At 36.1% G+C, this 22,476-nt stretch overlaps 1 protein-coding gene across 1 annotated transcript in view; it reads left to right on the top strand.

Annotated features, from left to right (window-relative positions):
* Window positions 1-22,476, top strand: part of PALS1 (protein associated with LIN7 1, MAGUK p55 family member) — a 55,635-nt gene that overhangs the window by 10,943 nt on the left and 22,216 nt on the right. The window contains exon 2 of the mRNA XM_066552187.1: window positions 15,715-16,235. Coding sequence (XP_066408284.1) covers window positions 15,869-16,235 — 367 coding nt within the window. The 5' untranslated portion in view covers window positions 15,715-15,868. The remainder of the gene's footprint in view (window positions 1-15,714; window positions 16,236-22,476) is intronic.

The raw sequence follows: 22,476 nt of genomic DNA, 5'->3' as shown, positions 1-22,476 counted from the left end.
TTTCAAGTGAGGAACTGGTGCTGTTCATGGTGTATCTGCTGGGTTAGAGGTTGGGCTAACCTATTGGACTTTTCAGACAACTAATACTGCTTCACATTTCTGCTAACCTCTCGTGAGGAGCTCTAAGCCACAAAGATTTTTGTTCCTTGGGACGAATGGTACAAAACTGAGTATCTACTGTTACTTCTGGCACTTTCTTACTATGACAAACTATTTCCCAAACTGATTTTACTTGCCTTATATATGGCATTGCAAATCTCAGTTAAAATTCTTTGCTAGAAGTATTTTCAGTCTACCAGACTTTGCCTGAAAGACCATATTCAGTGGCTTCATAATTAGACTCTTTGGTGTCCCTAAAAACAACAGTCACATCTTCTAGTGAATAAAGAAGGAATTCAAGATTTGTGCCCAGACAAAACCTGTCACCTGGCCAGGACCCTGCAAAGCCATACTGCCTGATGCACTGGTATGCCAGGGAGGGAGCAATCTGTTTTCTGAGAGCTCTGTTCTCTATACTTGTGATTAAAATGCAGGTGCCTGAGATAATAAGTTGTCAAGAACTTGGAGTGCCTAATTAGCACAGCAGAGACAGAAATTAAATTTATCATGGTTTATTAATTTTAGGCCACTGCTGTTTGTGCTGGACCCAAGAACTTCACCATGTCATTTGATTTTAGTCTTCTAAACTTGTATCTGCAGACTTTGCTGTTATGCAGTTTCCCAGTCTCTTACTGCTTAGTGGGAGTATTGATAAAATATCTCTACTGCAATTTTTTTTTTCCAGACATTGTACTGAGTGGTGCTTTGAAAATTTGCTAGAAGACTGTTTTTAACTGACCTGTGGTCCTGGCAGTCCTCCTCATACTCTTGCCTCTGTGGTGACAAAAATTACTGAGGTCCTGACATGTCTCCCCTTGACATGGGGGATGAAGGGAGCCAGCAACATTGTTCTCATAATGCTATTTAGCTGCTATAGGTGTGTGATAGCTTGACTTGACTAAAATCATGCTCTTGTATTTGCATGCCTTTTCCAGTTCATGCAACTATTTGGTTCATTTTGTGCGCTGCCCTTCATTACTTTTGTAAGCAAACCACTTTTTTGGTCTTAACTTTTGTCAAATAGCCTTTTAATTAAAAATGAATTCTTTAACTCCTGTAGGCTGTTCCTTATCTCTACATCTCTTTGTGTATTTTTTTGTTTCATGTGTAAATCATGTCGTGTCTCTCTAATTTACGCTACTGGTCTTTAGACAGTACTGATTCTTTTAAGATGAGCAAAACCTATTCTGGGTGTATGGTCTACTCTACAATTTAACTTTGAAAAATCTGTAATTCATAAAAAATTGCAGTCATTTTGGTGATGAAGAGAGACCACTGTTTTATATGCAGATGATCTCATGATCTCAGAGGTTTTTGCTACTGAGAATGGTAGATACCTTTCTCTTTGGTTTGTTTTCTGCCGCTTCATTCTGATAAGCTGGCTCTTGTGCACTGTGATATAATGTAGAGGATGTCTCCATGTTGCAGAATCATATCTTAAGTTCAAGTGGGGAAACTGGTAGGAGGAAATAGAGGATGTAACTTGATTGCTCTGAAACATGGATATATATATACTTGATGAGGGATGGGTGGTGTGTATTGCTGCACCTTGAAGTTTTTCAGCTGTGCTGCTCCAGTGCATTGTGGGAATTTACTGCTGTGAAGTCTTGAAAAAAGTATGTTTAGGAAACTGTAGTCTTCTGTTTTAGCTGGTCAAAGCTCTTCAAATTGCTAGACGAGAGAAGGACCAAATATTTGCAAACTTTACAGTGACAAATGTACATAACTGTAGCAACTAGAGTGCTTGCAGCCTGTCAGATGCCATGGCTAGGGTCAGGATAAACCTGTCTCTTAGGATGACTGCAGTGAAGGCCTAAGATTGGTCTGTGATGGATCTGGTGCTTCACAGTGATATTAGGTGTTCTGTCTTCTAATTTTGCTGCTTTTTCCTGTTGCTCACAAGATATATGCACCAGACTGGGTGGTTATAATTTCTACATACATATCCCTTTCAGTTGACTTTTCATCACATTTCATATACCAGAATCAAAGAAAATATGCTTGCTTTCTATCTACTCTTCTGTCATAGAGAGAAAACACAGTTTATCTCTTCCAGTGGACCATAACTTTCACTCTTTACTGTTACCATTTGGCTGACCTCTTTGATCTGAAAAACTTTGTGTAAAGACAGTGGCAGCTTCCCGAGCAGCATACAGAAATGCTGATACTGGCCCTGAGCCCAATATCCAGTTAGTGTTCTTGCTGTTTGTTCTGTCATCCTAGCCTTGCTCCTTGACAAGGGATTCTGCTTTTTATACAAGCAGGGAATTTAGAGTACTTTGACTTTGCTGTTGGTTTGATTATTGCTGGAATGGATAATTACTCTGGCTTCTCCTTATATCATTTAGTTCTAGACTCTCCCCTTTTTTTCTCCCAATTTTTGTCCTCTACGTTTTCATTCCTTTCTCCGGTTTTTCTCAGGAAAAAACAAGGTGGGTCCTCCTTAGCATTCATATTGTATACAGCTTCTGGTTGTAGTCTGGGGCAGCAATCGAAGCCATGACACCTGGTTTTGCATTAGGGCAAGACTGACAATTTTGTGTCAAAAGTGCTGAGAATATTTCCAGGTGTTATGACTTTTATTGATGGTGTATGCCATCATTTATGGCATGTTTTTGTAATCAGTGTTTCTCAGGCTGACTTCATAATTGTAACAGTGTTTTCCAGAATGTTTCAGTATCATAGTGCCAATTGCAGTCTTGTACATTGACTAGTGTTAGGTTGCTGATTTGTCTCCACCTCTAGAGGAAGACCCCTGTCTGTGTGGTCTCAGCATGAGGGCAGCATCCAGGATTCTCATTTTGCTGAAGGGTTTACAAAGTAATACTTTCACTCAAAAGTTGATACTTTTACAGTTATGTAAACATGATTTTAAGAAAGTATGCCCAGAATATTATGGCTCTTTTTATTCAAAGTATTAGTATACTAAAGGAGTCAAAGACTTATTTACAGAAGACTTTATTCTTTACCCAAAGAAGAACTGCCAAATATGTTGCTAACACTCTCAGATAAGCTTAATTAGGGAAATTTGGCTCTGAGTTCTGAATTTAATAGTAGTTTGTATTCAGTTGGAATACAAACATTTGTGTTCTTATGAAGCTTCAGCTTTCTGACAAGTGTGTTCCAAAGGAGTCTATGCTCTGCTGGTTCTGGAATGCTTAGTGAAGACACGGTTACTTCAAGTGACTATAAATGAGAGAGTTTACAGTTTATGTCTTTGGGATTATTTTGGGACACTGAGTTCTTACATTCTGATTCAGAAGTGCCTGATGGCCAAGCTATAAATATTGGGTAATAAAATGTTGTGATGTTCTCTTTAGAGAGATTTATCAGGTATGTTGGTGTAGTGCATATATATGTGTTTGCATCACTGGTATGTATAACTTGTACAAACTTAATCTTTAGGTATTTGTTTAAGGGGTTGGGTGTGTGATAGATTCTTCCAGGTATTGCTCAATAACTTTTTTGAATGTATTCTTAATGTTTACTGCCCGTTTGTGATGCAGAGATATCCTGCATTCATCAGTTGAATGCATTCTTACCTCTCTTCCCATTTTCTTGTTAAAAAATATCTCAGTTGCTGAGATCTGACATAAGCACCAGGAGGAAATCTTTCCTTAAGAGAAGCTTCCTTATCTTGCATCCATTTTTTTTTTAACTTAGCTTAAGTTTACTTAACTTTATTTTAATTTAACTTAATTTTTGTGCACACTCACTTCAGTTAAAAGTGATGTCCTAATAACTTACCTCTCTTATACTTTTCTTTTGAGAAATAGAAACTTATTTCAGGTGACAAAGTAAAAATTTGTGAAAGATAAGTGAGGACAAATCAGTGAATTTTGAATTTGCACATAAAACTTGGGAGACTGACTAGCTGTTGTATTGTGATTTCCATTTTCTCTTGCTATTAACATTTTCTTTAATACTGTTAATGTTAACATTTGCTTTTCTACAGTGGGTCATAGTAGGTAATATGAGTTTATGGAACCACTTTTAGCTGTCAGACACCTCTGAACGTTCTAACTATGTGGCAAAGTATGTTTAGTTTAGGTTTTTGGGGGGTTGGTTTGTTGGGTTTTTTAAAATAAGTAATTGTGTATATGTTATTATAAGCAAGTGTAAAGTACAGGTTAACATACATTTCACTGTTCATCTGTTTCACTGGCAGAGGATATTAAGCATGACTGGGAATTTTTTTTATATGAAAACCAAAGTTCATTATTCAGCTTTCAACTCATGAGTTGGGTGGGGAAAATGGCTTTAAAGATGCTACCAAAGAAAGAAAACATTTTAAACCAAGTTTATAACACTATTGCTCAAAGAGTCATCTTTAGTTTGATTAGTATAACAGTTGAGAAGACATACTTCCATAAGTTCAAATGATGTGTTGGAAGTTCATTACACTAAAAGATTCACTCCATCATCCTAGGCAAAGAAAGGTTTCTGCTGATTCCACTTTCCTAAGTCTTCAAATTTTGTTCCTTATCATGATTTGAGGGTTCTGATGGGGGGAGTTACGTCACTTAACCTTGCCAGTGTTTTTCCCTGGCTTACACAGTCATGTTTTAATATCTCGGTTCAACAGCTTAAGTGATGTCACAGTTTTCTGGACAGGATTATTGCACTATTAGATACTAAAAAGATTTGCCTGGCTTCATGTAGGAGTCTTAAATTCCTGTGAATTTATCCCAAATTTCTAATGTTTTCTTAATAAAAAGAACATGTGCTTTAACAAAGTTTCTGAAACTGAAATGATCATTCTTTGATTTAGGGAAAGCTCTGCAGTCAGTTAGGTACTTGAATTCACTTTGCAGAAGTGAGTTTGTTCCTGTCAGGATTTTATTTTGATTTGTGTAAACAGATTGCTAACATTAGGCCCAAGAGTCCCCTTAGATCTAATAGGAAAGAGACTGTTTTTATAAGGTACAGAAGGTCTCTAATGTTGTCTTTTTAGCTTGTGAAGTTTTCTTATGCATTTTTATTATGAAGTCTAGTAATGTAGGTTATTTACAGAGCATTTGATTTTCACATCCTATAGTGAAATTTTGGTCATACTTCACATAAAATATTTTTCTGCACATTTTCAATGTGGCCTATGTTTTAAGTTACTGCATGGTGTAGGTATGTACAGCAGGTTTCCCTTATAGTGTGACCCGGGAATCAGCATGAGTTCCTTGGTCATGCTTGGCATTGCTCCTGCAAGCTTATGAGATCATTGTGATAAGTACTGGGAAAGGTGTTTTGTAGTTTTTGTCCATTCCTAAGTGGTCATCCATATATGAATTCTGTTGTATGCCTGAAGGTAGTACTTTTGTTTGTATTAATGCTGACCAGTAGGTGTACTGTTTAATCAGTAGATGGTCTGTTTAATGCCTTCTGCTGCAGAAAATTAAGATCTGTGTTATTGCTGTCCTTTATAAAAAGGGGGGGGGGGGAAAGCTCTTGCTTCTGAGTTGTGGATTATACTATTTACAAAAAGATAATAGAGAATACTAGTGAGTATCCTCAAGTAATGAATGTGCAGAGATGTTCAGATACTAAACTGACCATGTTAAACACTAGGGTGATTAATTTACCATTTTTATTTGGGAGGAAATATGCTCAAAAATAAATGTAAATTTTGTGGTGCTTTACACCCACAGTGTTTGAGTGTGTTTTTTAAGAGAAACCAATACTTCCCTTTTAACTGCCCTCTTTACATCATCAGGAAGATATGCAAATGGTTGTAGGTGTGTGGTTGCTTTTCTGTGGTGTTTTTTTGTGGTGGTGTTGTTTTTTGATTTTTTTTTTTTTGATTGCTTGTTTTTTGGGAGTTTTTTGGTAGATTTTGTTTGGGCTGTTTAGGATGAAAAGAATCAGTAGGTGTTGATGAGATTTTTTTGTGGGAGGTGAGGAGAACTCACAGAATATGGTCCCATAAGATGCAGTCCTGTTTGGACTTGTCTCCCTGCCGCCAGGGCTAGGAGTTTATACTTGTCTTTATTCTTACCTCTCTACCTCCTGGTCTCAAAACATGTGCTCCAGACCCTTTTGCCAATCTTGTCACCTTTCAGATTATTGTGATCTATTCTGGCATGCCAATTTGACCAAAACCAACCAAACAAAAGTATGTTGTGACATTCTGCAATCTTGTTGAATTAAAATTACTTGGTGACGGATTTGACAGGCTTCAAAACTGTCAGAGAAGGCAATGGCTGTACAACCCAAAAGTGGAGAGCATAAGGGAGCAGTCAAGAGCAAGAGTAATGAGACTGCAGGTCTTTGGCAGCAGCAAAGTAGCACAGCTTAACAGTCCAAGGAATCATACTGACAGTCTCTTTTTTGGTTCTTGTCATAAATTCATGAACTACTGATTGTGTTTGGAAGGCTGCAGAAGTAGGGCATACTTGAAAGCCTAGTCAGCTTTGTTCTTTTCTAGCAGTTGGCAGTTAGTTATGCACAAACATATGAATTATGTGAGTTCCCTGAAAAAATGACTGCAGTGTTTGCAAGTACTAAGTAATGTGACTGACACAATGTAAAGAAACTACAATACTGCAAATTCTCAACAGTTTTTTCAGCCTTCAAAATGTTGAGTTTTGACTTTGCCATTTGTATTCTCAGAACTGAGAAGCATCCCAGCAGATTTCATGGACCTGAATTTGGTTGAGCATAATCCTCTGGAATCTTCAACTGTCACTGTTCTTTAGAGGATACATTTGCCGTAGTTATCCATTGCACTTGTCCTGGCTGAGGAGAGTTTCTTTCTTCCATAGTAGCAAGGGCTTCTGTCATTTATGTCTAGCAGGGCATCTCATCATACTAGTAATACTGAAATGGCTAAAAAAATTCATACACACTCCCATGGCTTGTACACCTTGCTTAAAGTTTCCTTCAGAAAAATCACCTACAGATTATGCTAATTAGACAAAGAAAATCCTACACCCATGAAGAGAAAATACTTCTGGAAGAAAATTTTTTTAAATTATGCAGCATTTTTTTAGGGATTAGCTCAGTGAAACTGTCACCACCATCTCAGATGAATTTGGGAATGAAAGTCTTGTGAGATCAGAGACCTGAGTAGCTAAAATAGTTTGTGCACTGGGGTTTTTTTCCTATAAATAACGAGAGAAGAGCTCAAATGAAATGTCGTTGTTCTGAGTTTGTGGTATGTGATTGTGAGTCCTGTGAAGCTGAGAGAATAATTGTATAGTTTGTGATTGATGTCCTGTTTTTCACAATGTCAATTTTTAGAAGTCTCAACCTATATTTGTGGTCAGAAAAAAAAGTCAGAAGATCCTTATCCCCTTTGCCTCCACATACCTGTGAGTAACATAGTGACACAGCTAATCAGGTTATATCATTGGGGATCATTTTAAAAAAGCTTTTAAAATCATCCCTGACATGCATCCAGTTAATCTTGCAAAATAGAGTTGAAAAGAGAGCCTGAGGAGGATGGCCACATGAAAGAAGCTAGCACATGTATCTTTGTTACATAATGTTGTAAGATTTTGCTTTTTTGAACTTCCAAAGCCTATAGGCTCAATTATTCATATGATTGAACCTATAGCTGAATCATGTAAAATTAGAAGACAGTCTTGGTCCCAGTATAATCTCAGAAGACTGTTGAATTAGATAGCTAACATTTTGGCATTTTTGGATGGAAGGTTTAGATGAATAGCTGTATTTCCATTTTCTTTAGGTGATATTTCTAAATTGAATTCAGCAGATATTGGAGTATTAAAATGAGTAAAGAAGAAGTTAGACTTTCTTTAGAGTATTGTAAATGTGGCTTAAGAATAACTTGCTGTGGAATACTAAACTAATGCCATTTTGTGTGAATTTAGGCATCAGATGAGATGTAAATTGTGGAACATTGTAACTTCAATTTAATTTGGGATTAATTAATTTAGCTTTGGTTCAGTCACCTCTTTGAAGTGACAGTGTCACATACATACTAGTACCCATGAACGTTTGCTATTAATACTATGTTTCACATAGAAGCAGTGGCAAGCATTGACATTAAAAATAACATGCTAAAAAACATGAGGGGTTAAAATGAGACCAGAATGCAAGAGCCTGAGCCAACAAGGACACAGTTTGAAGGGGGCTGGAGCAATCTTACTAGAAAACTAAAATAGCAGCAGTGTTTTTAATTTCAGAGGGACTATAACCACCATTTAAAGTGAGGACAGGCATATTTACTTTTAAGACAATGAAAGCTGAAGTCTTAGCTGTGAATGGGTGATAAGAAATTACCAACTTGTTAGCATGCTTCTGGCTGTCCTGTGAGATCTGTTAACAATCCCTGGAATTCTAGGAATTTCTTTTCTCTTCATTTGTTATGCTTGAAGGTTTCTAAACATTTAAAAAACTACTCACTTAAGGTAACTCCTTTTTTCTCATACTATTATGTCATGTTTTCATTGCATCTTGTAGGCATCTGTGTTATCCACTCATATCTATATATAAAATAAACGGGGTTTTCTCACCGGGATTATGGGTGCTAAAGATCTGATTGGAACGCAGTATTCAAATGTATGCATAGTTGTAGCCTATTAATCTAAGCCCTGCTGGAATGCTGGGGTGGTATATCTGTGTGCTGTTTTGGGGTGATGTGGGCTCAGACCATTTAACGACCTGTAGTGTTGGATGTTTCTGTGAGCTCTCTTTTGAAGCAGCTTTGGGGTTTTTTTCAGGTTTTCACTAATTGCTGCAGAGACTGCCCTCTGCTGTGCTTGTCACTGGTTTAGGACTTGTCAGCACAGCTGTGTTGAAGCTTTATCGAGGATACAAAATATGAACAGAACCTAGAACGTAAATACTATGTTACAGAATTGCTTAACTGACGTCCACAAGTATTTTAACTTTTTTTGTCTATCTGTGACTTCTAGCAATAAGCTTCTTGAAACTGACTCTAGTTTGTTTCTGTTGTCATTCCCTCTCATCCCAGCTGTAACTTTATTCTCCTCCCTGTCCATTTTTCATTTGATCTAAAAAGCAGAAATCAATTATATGTAAGTAGTAGTGTTTATTTAAAACAAAGAGAATCGTGGTATATGTTTATTCTTAGTGTTTTCAACAATTGTTTCAAATCTCAGTCAACTTAAGAAGCACTTTGTTTGTGTAACTGAAAAGAAAAATGTTGAAAAATGCAATAGAAAGATGTGTAACTACTAGAGAAAGCTTTGTGTGGAGTGGTTCTCTGCTATCGTGTGTGTGGCTTGACCTGTGCTATCAATTTTAGCTGATTAAAGGAGCTCGCTGTTGCTATGTTAACCAAGAAAGGTTGCTGCTGATAGAACAGGCAGCATTTGTCTTTCACAGTGAGGTGGGAAGGAATTTAAATAAGCCTTAATTGTTCCTACCTCTGCAGCAGTTGTATGAAGAGGGATCTTGCATGTATTTTACTGCAAAGGTGCAGTTACTGAAAGGAGGTCTGAGTGAGGTGGTTGCTGATTGACATGATGTACGTGTCCTGTTGGTGCCTGTTTTTCATGGAAAACACTTTGTTCATATCTCTTTTGTAGGGAGTCGCCTCTTGTGTCTTTTGAAGTTGATACTGTAGGCCCATTCTCAAGCTGTGACTTTTTTGATTGGTGACATTGCATTCAGAGATAAACAAGCCTAATAAAATCTGATGTCTTAAATAGACCACGGTTCTTAGATGTAATACCAGTGTGATATAAAAGTGTGCTTATAATGTCCCAGGTTTGCAGGCTGTGCAATTTGTTTATACCATTTATAAAACTGGAATCTAACCTTAGCATCTGAATTTTCCGTTTCATTTCAATTTCTCTGTGCTTTAATGCTGCAAATTAACATTGCTTTTTGTTCTTTTCTAAATCACCAATGTGACTTAGAAACTGCTAACAGTGAAAATAATGATCAGTTCGAGGGTTTAGCCCTTTTTGCTCTTGATTCACATATCTTGCACGTTTAAGTGAGTGTGGAATGCTAAAACCTCTCAGCATGTCTGACAGCCCTTTGAAATTCACATGTTGTACTGAGTTACTGTGCTTGACAGGTGTTATAATGAACTTTGTTTTGAAATTATTAAAACAAGTGTCAGCTGGATATTAAAGGAAGAGTTTGCTCCCAATACTAGAGTCTATGCTAGAATATCTAGTTATAGGAAAGAATAATTTAAATAATAATATTAGACTGAAAAAACAAACCATGCCAGAAAGTAATTTTCTTGAACATGTTGCAAAGCTAGTGTAAAGATTCTTTTTTCATTACAGATTTTTTTTTTGTAAACTAAAGACAAGAGGTATCAAGTTGCCATAAATTTTGTAACTTTTACTTATTTTTACAAAACATCAGTCCATTCCAGGCTATATCAATTATTTCAGGTACTATTAAGAGTCACAGGAGATATCTGTGAAGTATTTTCTGTCATAAACGCAAATCATTAATTATCATCAAGTAGTGGTAGTCATTTTTATGCGGTGCAACATTATTTGTGTTGTGTTTTCTTTATGTGATTGCTTTCCAAGTTTCCTAATCTTGCAAATTCACTGAAATCCCATTGAAGGAAAAGTGGTGCATAGGAGATGATGCAAGGAAAGCTGGGAATTATTTTTTATTTTCCTACACCGAGCTTCCATTTGTAGAATTATTGACGTGTTTTACTTTGGTACTTTGTGATTTTTGTGGCTTAGGTTTTGATTGCCTAGAATCTGAAGTACTGAGTAAAAATACCAGAAGACACACTATTATGTTAGCCATTAATAATACATGGCAGAGATCTGTAACGTAGTTTTATGCTCATATTTTATTAGTAGTTCAGATATTGGGAAACATCTTGTATGTGATTTTAATCTACTTTTTAATCCACTTCAGCAACCTAGAATTCATCTTCCAGTTGTTTTTAATTAATATTTTAATATACCATGTCTGTTGTGGTATATGGATTTAAGCTGATGATAAATCCTTGCACTGTGCTAATGTTTAATATCTATTTCTTGTATTTATATTAAAATTACAAATGTAGGTTGGGCTTTTATACTCTAATCTGTGCCAAAACTAATGAAATTTCACTGGAGGTAAGCACTGAACTTTCTTGCACTCATTCAGAATTTGCAGCTTTAATGAATTTTAAAACGGGAACTATCAGGTCTAATCATACTTCTAGCAATGAAAGAATTTTAAACACTGCTGAAATGTAACACACAACCTCAGCCTCCAGAAAATGTCATTTTTACTCTTTGGAAGTTGCTGAAGCAAAACAAATTTAATTTTACTGTACAGAATTTAGTTGTTAAAGCAATTAGGATTGCTATGCACACCAGCCACAGTCCCCAGGAAGCACATGAAAACTTAAACCACCTTACAGCACTTCTATTTCAGTCTCTGTTAGTATATATTTTTTTCTAGCGTCTGCCTTGCACACCAAAATCATTGCATTTATGTATGTTTATTCTTTTACAGAGTTTTTGGGGTCTGTGCTTTGTTTAGTGTATTCAGTATGTTTAAAAAGATGTTAGAAGCCTGACATTGTTAGCTGTGAAGAATGAAGAATGGTGGCTTGTAAAATACAATATTTTTGAGAATAGTTAGTATAGTTACCAAAACAGTAGCTGTGCTTTTTCTTTAATTTTGCTGTTATGAACTTTCATCAGAGATATTGTTTGTTTGCTGCTCATAATTACATCCCAGTCAGAATTTTATATGATGCCCAGTAGTGACCAGAATGAATGAAGTGCTGTTTTTTAATAGCTGTACTAAAATTATCAGTTTTTAGAAATCTTCCTCTGGAGGCCAAAAATGAGAGTAATCTGTGAAGAAAAGACTTTCACGTACACTCTCCGGGACTGTGTTGGTAAGACTTGTGATAGGAAGCTGGACTGAGAGAGTCATAAATCTGGTTTATTTTGGAAAGCTCTACGTGTCATGTGGAAACACTAAGATTCCCCACTTAGATATCAGCAATTCAAAGCAAGATGTTCAAAGCCATCATTTAACCCCATTAAACTTTGAGCAATCAAGTTGTGTAACAGACTCTTGTACATATCTAGAAAGTACAGGAACTGCTACTACCAAGTTCCGAAGTGGAAAGGAATTCTCAATTACAAATGTTGTTATATAGACTGTACATATGAACTAGTAAAAATTATTGTTATTGAGTAAGTCTGCAAATTTTTCTCCATAGAACTAAATATTAATTTGGCAAAACAAGCTTCTCTTGGACTGAAAATCTGTAATATTGGATACACAATTTGCAAAGAACAGACTTGGTGTAACAACCTTCCATTATTGTTGCTGTCACAGAATTTTTAAAATTGCAGAAGAAACCTTCAGAAAGAAAAACTAAGAGAACATTTCTGGAATTATCCATCTTATGACTTTTGATGCCATGCATATTAGTTAAAATAAAATTTTCTGTTCCTAGTACCTCCCTTAAGATGAATCTTATTTTTAATCTCAGCTATGCCACACCTTCATTTGAGAACTAAATTAAAGGTTTTACCAGTGTAATATATTACATTTTGCATCCTTAGGACCACTGTGTAGAGGGACTTGAGAGCTGATCTGGGTTTTTTCTTTCCTTACATGTTTATTTCATTTATTGCAGTTGGGCAATAGCATTTTTCCAAAACAGTTGGAGATGAGGATTTGTGATGTCTGATGCAGACCTGAGACAACAGGAAGGAGGAGAGGGGCTTAGGTTTGGAAGGGGTCACCCGTTGTCAGAAGTTCTTTGATTAAAGGAAGTTGTTCAGCATTCCAGAGTTGCAGCATGCTTATGCTTTTATGGATTACCAGCTCGTTATATCTGGGGTCAGGTTTTTGCATATTTGGTTTGGTGTTTCCATAAGGTCAAATTTTATGTTGCCTGATAACATGATATTTTGTATAATCTGAGCATGAGTCATTTGCTGTACTGTTTATTGCTGGTTTTAGAAGTATCTAGCTTTCTGGGACACCAGAAATACTTTTTATTTAAAATTCCAAAATTCTTAAATTGTCACTGTTTTCTGACTGTTGCTGCAAGAGAGCTCTGATTTTCTGTAGCTTTTGTTTCTTTTTTACTTGATTGACTCAGATCTTGCATACAGAAAATAGAGAGCTATTATCACAGGTGACTTAAATGTCTTGGTACCCTGTTCAAAGAGTTTATATGTCCTTTGTGTCTTGCACACAGTTTATACTGAAAATGTGAGCAGTGTTACTAAGGTTGCCTGTTACTCCAGCCTATATTTTTGTTTCTCTTGTCTTCAGTTCATGTTACTAAACTAAAGAGATTTTAAATCTTAGCACTCTATATACAGTTGTGAGTTTTTGGTGGGTCATTTATGTAACTGGCACTTGAAATTTGATGGAGGATATGTAGCTAATCCCACTGTAAATATTCTTGACCAGTTTTTAAGCATTGGCCATCAACTCAATTTTCTGATAAATCTTTCTGATTAAGATTCACTAGAGAGTGTGACATCATTTAGCTTACAGAATATTGAGTATAAAATTGTGTTTTACTTCTTACAGGTCCTCACACCCTGTTTTTGACATTTTTAGTGTTGATTAAATGGATGTTATTCATCCCTTCAGCACCTTATTCATTGTTTCAGCACCTATTGGTTGTACCCTATAGACTCAGGAATGTGAGCTTTCTTTCTGCTTGTCAGAGTTGAAAAGATATGAATGTAGCTTTGAAAAGTTTCAATGTTCAGACAAGCTATGGCCAATACAATTTGAATTTAAAAGAATTTGAATTATCTTCAGTCCACAGTTAAAGTAGTGGTCTTTGGAATTTTATTGTTCCTAATGAGGCTTCCTTTTTGGGGATTGGAATTTCTGTACAGAGAATTTGCCTTTTCAGAAGGGGAAGTGCAGCTTCCTGGGGATCATTTTGCTAAATTATTATCCACCTTTTTCTGAATTTCAGAGAACTTTTTCTTATATAACTCTGTTTATATAGGTGTTTTATATAACTCTGTTTAAATACTAATTTTATGTGGCTTTATTCTTTGAAAAGCTGTTCTAAGTTGGGCAGTAACTGAAGGATTTACAGGCGCTGAGTAATTGTGGGGTACTTGCAGTGCTAGCCCCAGTACGATGCAGGTTTTGATCAGCTTTTTTTGCTTAGTTTTTTTTCTGAATGTGTGAATGCTGAGTATTGGATGTTCAGCATATCAGTGGAGTACAATTAAGTGCTTATAAGGGCAAAAAAAAAGAATTTTTACTACCACAGAAATGCTTTAATTTAATTTTCTTATTGGGAAGATTTTAGTAATAACTATTTAGTAGCAGGGGCTAGAGAGGAAACAAGTAAAGGAAATAATTCTGTTGTTGCTGTATGCTGTGTGCTACTCCTCATGAAAATGAATAGCTCTACATATTTAGAATTGCAAGCTGGCAAAAACTTGTGTAGGAGTCTCTATTGCTGCTCTTCCCAAACAGAACTATAGATATTTAATTTTCAACTTAATTACAGCATAAACATCCTTCCCTTCCTCCTCCAAACACAAACATTTGGTGTAAGAATGTAGGTGATTCTGGGTTTTGGTTTTTTTGGGGTTTTTTTCTGTCTTGGTGTCTTCCAGTGTGTAATAGAACTTAGAGATATTTCGTACTATTTCCTTTCAGTAAATTAAAAAAAAAAAAGTGGTAAAATGTAGCTTGAAAAATTAAGTATATTGATGATATTGTATGCAACTGTTTGTTAATTTTATGACCTTTTAATTGGACAGATTGTGGATAACGAACACTGACAGAAAGGCAGTGTGGTATAAAACACTCTGTTACATGTGCATTAATTGTAATTATATGTAAGAGATGAGTGGCTATATTTATCAGTACACCTAAGCTCTTTAGCCTGAATCATCAGGAATAAGAACCAGATTAAAATGTGTGTAGTATAGTGGAATATCATAGTCGATTGTGGAGATTAATTATTATTCTCTGTCAAAGCTGTATGTCTGTACTCCCACACAAGGATTTTAACTCTTGTATGTAATCCTTCCTGCTTTAATGCATACCTATGGGAAGTATTAAGAGTAGCTGCTAACCAGAATTGTCCAAACCCTTATCCTAGGACTTTATCTGTACTTGTAATTGTGTAAGTGCAGCTCCTGTCTGCTTTAGATAGTATCTTTTAGATGAACTCTATGTCAGACCTGTCTTCTCTGAATCCAGGAAGCAATGTTTATATAAATGCCTTAATTTATAAACAATAAATGCAAATATCTTTACTGGTGTTCAGCATACTCAGCTACTTAAGAATGTGTTGTTTAGAACAAGTTTTTCAAATTTAGTGTCTGTAGGATTGTAAGCGTGGTTTGTGTTGGAATTTTTAAGAATGCAAATACAAATTAAAACTTGAATGGGAACTCTCTGAAAACTGCTTATTTGCTATTGTGTTAAGTACAGAATCACCACGGTTTTCACTTGGGAATAAAAGAGATTTTAACATTAGTTGGAACAGTGCTCCTTTTCTGACATTGGTACCTGAAGTCTACCAAAATATGTGAAACAGATTTGTGAGGATTCTGTAGTTCTTAGTAGGGGAAGAACCACTATGTAAATTTGGATGGAAAGTTTCATTGTTCTGATGCCTGGGGACCTTAGGTGTTTTCTTATTTTCCAATTACTCACTAATTTCTTTTTTTTTTTTTTTTTAATATCTGTCATTAGATTTTCCTCCTGGATGCCTCTTCGAGTGTCTTGTGATGGAAGGGAAATATATTTGAATCTATAATGGATTTTACACAATACCGTAACACAAACTGGCCTAATAGCAAATAGCAGCATTTTGGTTTGAAGAGCATAAGCATAATTACAGATAATCATGACAACTTCTCATATGAATGGACATATCACAGAAGACTCTGACAATGAAGCAAAAAATGTGGATCTTATGTCTCCTGAGGAACCTCAGAAGCACAGAGAAATGGCTGTTGATTGCCCTGGGGACTTGGGCTCCAGGATGATGCCCATGCGGCGCAGTGCTCAGCTGGAGCGGATCCGTCAGCAGCAGGAGGACATGAGGCGCAGGCGAGAAGAAGAGGGAAGGAAACAAGAACTGGACCTTACTGCTTCCATGAGGCTAAAGAAACTAGCACAAATTCCTCCTAAAACTGGAATAGATAATCCAATATTTGACACAGAAGAAGGGATTGTTTTGGAGAGTCCTCATTACACTGTGAAAACACTAGGTAGGTAAAATGCAGTGAGTGGGCCAATGGAGTAAAGATTTGTTTGATATTAATACTCTTTTAGGCCACTGAAAACCTAATTTAGCTAATCTTTCATAAACAGATTTAAAGTCTTCTTATTCTTCAGATTTGTGGTGGTTTGGGGTATTTTTATTTAGCCAAACATCAGGCTAAGTTCCTCAGCAAGTGGCTTTTCAAAACTGATTCATTTGGGAAACAATTAAATACCTTGTGGATAATAACTAATTCGGTCAATGTCTCTATCTTCTTAAGGCTGGGAAAAACCATGTAAGTAATACCCAATTTTATGATGTTTGATGAACTGTAGACCAGAATAAGGAATGAATAAACACAGAATGACATTTAAAATAAGAAGTTGTTGATACTTTAAGGAGAAACATGCTAGTGCTTTTTTCCTGTTTTGTCTTGCATTATCAATTACCACCTGATTAAAATGTCGCACCAATACATCTCTTAAGGTGATGGTGTTGCTAATGAAAATCTGCTTAGGCATTGAAGAAAATGTGATGTTAATAATTTTTTAAGAAATGGATGCTAAAATTTTTCGTTGTTTAGTGAAAATTTCTAACCTTTCTTCCTCAAACATAAGTATTTTAAATAAAATGTGTGACATTGGAGTGAAAAAGATGCACTAGGAATCTGTGAGAGTCCTGTTCAGATTTCAAAATCCATACCTGTTCAGAGATCCAGATTTCTTTAAAAAGGCGGCCTTTTTTTCTGGGCTGCACCAAAATTTCTTTTTTTTTCTTTCCTTTCCTATTGGCTGAGAATACAGAGTGAAATATAGCTAGTTGAGAATACAGAGTGAAATATAGCTATGAAATTGCTAATTTCTTCTTTTTTACTTCATCTCTAATATTTGTGTGGCTGAGCAGCGATTCTGCTAAAGACATGTCTCTGCTCCATAACCTCTGGTAATCCTTATTGTACAAATCCCTCTTTAGGAAAATTTAGATTGAAAGGGTCATCAGGAAGTCATCTGTTCAACCTCCTGTGGATAGCAGGGTCAGTTACAAACAAGGAGGGTGTACCTTTTTTAGTGCAGGGCTTGTCAGCTGAGAGATCTCTTTGCAAGAAGCAGATTCTGTAGTTAACTTTATGAAGTGTTAGGTATTTGATTGTAAAATTCTCTCCTTAGAGGGAACACAAAGCAGAAGATACAAAAATAGATGTCAAACAGTAAAAGTGTCTGCAGTTCGGAGTTGTTTAGCCACAGTGGCCTAAAGCTGTGAAGACGGCTGAAGGAATTGGAAATTGAAACTAGAGAAGGGAGGAAAGTGTGACTTGGAATTAGAAAGCTGGGGCCAGGTTTCATGCTGGAGGTGCTGAGATCATGGAGGAGGATTGGTGCAAAGCAATGGGCAAAGCAGCTACCCATGGAAGCTGGTAGGGATTAGAAGTGAGTAATATCTCAGTCTGACACACCTCAGAACCAGCTAGGAGCTGAAGGTGTTTGAACAGGAGAAATAACAGTAAATAAATTACTGTGATGATGAAGAATGGGTTTTAAAATCTCTCAGTGGGGAATTCAGAAGGGTACTAGCTGTGGGAGAAGCTGAGGGATTGTCCAAGTATTTGTGAAAAGCTAGAAGGAGGAAATTAGTTTTGGCTCAGAAGATGGGAATAGAAGATGGGAAATTGGTTTTGAATGGAAGCTAGGATTCTTTGAATACTTGGTGTAAGAAGAGAAATGCCAGACATCGGGGGCAAGAAGATTATAGAGGTGTGTGTCTGGAAAGAGATAAATTAGGAAATAATATATGGTATGAGGTGCATCTTGAAGAAAACTTACTAGGTGACTTGGTCCACTTCGGTAATCAATATTTGGGTCTTGTCATTTGGATCAGTAAACTTAAGATTTAAGAAGAGAAGATTTATAGTTCAACATTCCATGAGCCAGCAGTGCCCTTGTGGCCAAGGAGGCTGATGAGATCCTGCCTTAGGAAGAGCATTGTGGCAGCAGGTCAAAGGAGGGGATCCTGCCCCTCTGCTCAGCCCTGGTAAAGCCTGACCTGGAGTGCTGTGTCCTGTTCTGGGCTCCTCAGGACAGGAGAGACAGGGAGGTCCTGGAGTGGATCCAGTGAAGTGCAAGAAGAGAGCATCTGTTCTGGGGAAAGGCTGAGGGAGCTGGGCCTGTTCAGCCTCAGGAAGAGATGACTGAGAGGGGACCTCATCAATGTCTGTGAGCATCTGAAGGGACGGTGTCAGAGGATGGAGTCAAGCTCTTCTTGATGGTGGCAAGCAAGAGGACAAGAGGCTATGAGCAAAAACTGATGGCAGGAAATTCAACCTGAACATGAGGAAGAACTTCTTCACTGTGCAGGTGATAGAGCACTAGAAAAGATTGTTGAGAGAGGCTCTGGAGCCTTCCTCGCTGGAGGTCCTCAAGAACTGTTTGGATGCAATCCTGTGCAGTGTGCTTTAGGAGGACCCTGTTTGAGCAGAGAGATTGGACCAGATGACCCACTGTGCTCCCTTCCAACCTTACCCGCTATGTGATTCTGTGATTAAGAGTACTGCTTTTGATTATACACACCTATGATGTTGAATTCTTGCAAATATAGGAAAAAATAGTTCTAAATAAAATATGGTGGTTTTTTAACCTATATAGTCCCTAAAGAATCTGTATTCAGTCACTAGTGTTGTCAAAAACAGTTAAAATTTAAATTCAGTGAAGTGCTTCTGCAGTAACTTGAACTGTTACAAAATTTTCTTCTACTCTTAAGCCTGTCCTTTTTCCAGTTTCTGGGTTAATCTTTCTAAAATTTGTAACACAGCATCTGGCTCTTCCCTCTTTCTACTTTTACTGTCCAGGTTAAAGTGCTTAGTCACATTCACAAATCTCTGAGATTAGTTAGGAAAACCCCAAATAAACCTGGACAGGTGCTAGTGAATGACAGAGATGTTCAACTGTCCTTCTTAGGTATTTTTTAAAATACTGACTTTCATTTTTCTTTTGTGTGAGTGTGTGTGTGTGTTTGTGTGTGTGTGTGTTAATCCGTAGAGCTTCTCCTGAAGATACATCTCTTAAGTAAGAATATTGACCTATGTGTCTGTATTTTTAGTTTGGAAAATATTTTGTAAGTGCCAGTGTCTAATTTGGCAGATCATTGCCAAGTCTTTAATGTTTTTATCGTCATAAAAGAAAGCAGACTAGATTAAAGAAGTTGGAATTTATATATCAAAATAAAACAGGAGACTTAACCAAAAGAATGTTAAAGGGCATGTTTGTTATCAAAACAGTATATGATTTAGACAGCTGTTTAAATGGAAGTAATAGTCTCTGCACCTAGCACATGTGCATGTAAGTATTTACTGGCTTTTTCACAGCAATATGCTTCCATAAAATGCAGACTTCTTTGGTTTTCTGCAGTTCATTCGGCTAATTCAGTTAAATGAGTAACTAACATTTCATGGAAGTAAGCCTTTCATATGTAAGCCCTTTCTGGCTACATTGATGATTATTTTTTAAAGCTGCCTATTTTTTGCTTTTATACCTTGGCCAAAACTTATTTATAAATATGTTATAAATAGACTTTCTGAAATACTGTTTTATCCAAAACTACTTTTCCTAACTATGTGATTTATGTTCTATTTGAAGCATTAAAGTACTAGTACCAGCACATAGATTACTCTATAGAAAAGTTTGGAAATGAAGACATTGGTACTGAGGTATAATAAATCCTATCTTCTTAAGTTTGCTCTTCTTAACTTTTTGTTTAAGGTAATAAAAAACATCTATTTTCTTTTCTTGGTTTTCTAATCTAACATGTGACTGCACATCCTCCCCTGCAGCTGCATACTTTTGCCCTGGCAGTCTTTTGATTAATGTGTATATCTCACAGTGCTCAGTCACATTCCAGCCATTTCATAGTCTAATGGAAAAAGGCTGCAGCACTTCATGTAAAAGAAGACTTGACAAAACCCAGTATTTGATTGCTAATTGATCTGCAATTAAAAAATGGACTTGTTCTGCAAAAGAACCCTGACTTTTCTGTGAGTAAATGCAGATGTTGGTCTTACTGAACTTATTTTTCTTCAAGACAACCCTTTTTATAGGAAATATCTGGAGTCTTTTGTTACCTGGTGCTTTTTTGTATTGTTGGTACATTAAAAAGACTGAAACCAACAACAACAACAACAAAACAAAAAAAAAAAAAAAAGAAAACGAACCCTGCATCATAATCTCATCTGTGATATAGACTTCAGAAGCAGGAATATAGAATTAGGCATGCATAAAGCCAGGATTTGTGTGTGGGTTTATGTGTGTGGTTTTTTATTAAAACAAGTGACAAGGAAATGGAGTGCTGCCTTTTGACGAATACTTAACTTCACTCCTTTGAAGCATTATTTCTGTTTTATAACTGTGTTCAGGTGGGTATTTTTTTACAGTTTTGTGGTGGGGGGAAATCACTTGGTATAAACCTTTGGTTTCCAGCAGATGAAGCCTCAGTGTAGAAGGGAATTATACAGGAAAGAGAGTACTGTGGTAGTTTGTAAGAAAGGGCAGCACAGAAGGAACTAGCAAAGGGCTAAAAAGAGAAAATATGTAAAGACATCTAGGAACAGGATGTCTGTTGTAGATAGAGAGTAAGATGTCTGTCTTTCTGTATGAATTTGTATCTTACATGCAACATGTATTAGAATTGGGTGTGTATATATGTGTATGTATTTGAATTTTCAGATATGTAAGAGAGAGTTCAGAAATAATGGAGTAAAATAATTAGGAAGACATAAAAGTAGCAAGGTTCTTCTCTAATATCTCACTGCTTTTTAAATCAAATAACCATAACAAATAGCAGAACTTTGAGTTAGTATGTTTTTTTAACCAAGCAGGTGTCAGGAGCTATACAATAACATCTGTTTCACATACTTTTTTTTTCCTTTATGCTTGAAAATAACGCACTTCCTCAGACTTGGGAGATTGAGTTGAAGAGATACTTCAGTACTGTGCATTCTCCATTAGATGAGAATTTTGCCAGCTGACAATGTCCTGTTTAGCAAATATTCTCACTTGTGGAGTGTTCTTTAGCCTTCTCTCCAAATGGCATTTCTCCCAGTGTGATAAGCAGTATATTGTGTATACAGTTTCCTAGTGAGACATTGGCTACCATAATTAGTGTTGTGAGTTGTACTGGATATCAGCAGTGGAATATCCTGCACATCCAGTATCCAAGCTTTCTGTGCAGCTTTTGTCCTATTGCCCTTTGTTTCCTTGGTGGTTACAGGAAGAAGTCCTTGACCTTTGGTGGGTAGGATGTTTTTAGCATGTGTGAAATGGTTTTGGAGGGGTTTTATTACTTTTTTATTGTCCTTCAGACTGTAACGTACAAGAGTAGTAGCCCTGGCTTGTTTGTTTCCTTTTATAGTACAGAAGACTTAACTTGCAGACTCGGACTAGACAGCTTGTATGTAGATATGGTTTGCCGGAAATTAAAGCAATTGAACTTCTTGGAAATGCATATTTTGTTAGGCTTTATGGTTTTTATGTGTCCATTTATCAACCATTTTTTATGTTGTGCTCAAAAATTTTGAGTCTAGGCTTGTGTTCAGTGTACTGATCATGTTAGTGATCAGTATCTACTGGGATTTTTCATGTTAAAAATACAATTTAGCTGATAGTGTTCCTGATTTTATTAGCTCATAATGAATAAATGAAGGTTGCTAGAATTTTAAAATTATTCTCAAAGCTGGTATTCTGGTATCAGTATCAACTGACAGTTTTAAAATTTGGGGTTTGCTATATTGTTCGTTTTCTTTAAGTACCAGGGTTCAAAAGTTCTAGCTTATTTGAATTTATTAAAATGTTAGATTGCTGACCAGCTTCTTGTGGCTGAACAGATTTTTTTTTTCAGATAATGTGTGAAAACATGTATGTTATTTAAGGCTCCGAACATGAATTGGTTTTTTGTCTGCTTCAGAATATCTTACCTGGGTTTGATTCATATTCCTTGGTTTAGGTGGTTTCTGAAGTACTTAATTTTGAGAAGTGACCTATTTAGCATAAATTTGAATATTTAAATATTAAATATCAAATTTTCGAATTTAAATTTTGAATATTTAAATATTTAAATATTTATATTTAAATATTCAAAATTTAAATTTGAAAAATTGAAATTTAAATATTTATATTAAAATAATATAAAAGTCTTTGAAAAGTGCTTGTAAAGCATCAGATCAGTTCTAGAAACTCAAGAATGTAGTACATGTATAGTATTCT

Source organism: Molothrus aeneus, chromosome 6, assembly GCF_037042795.1.
Source record: "Molothrus aeneus isolate 106 chromosome 6, BPBGC_Maene_1.0, whole genome shotgun sequence".
NCBI classification, from domain to species: Eukaryota; Metazoa; Chordata; class Aves; order Passeriformes; family Icteridae; genus Molothrus; species Molothrus aeneus.
The sequence above is the reverse complement of the archived record's forward strand: the minus strand, read 5'-3'. Positions and strand labels throughout refer to the sequence as shown.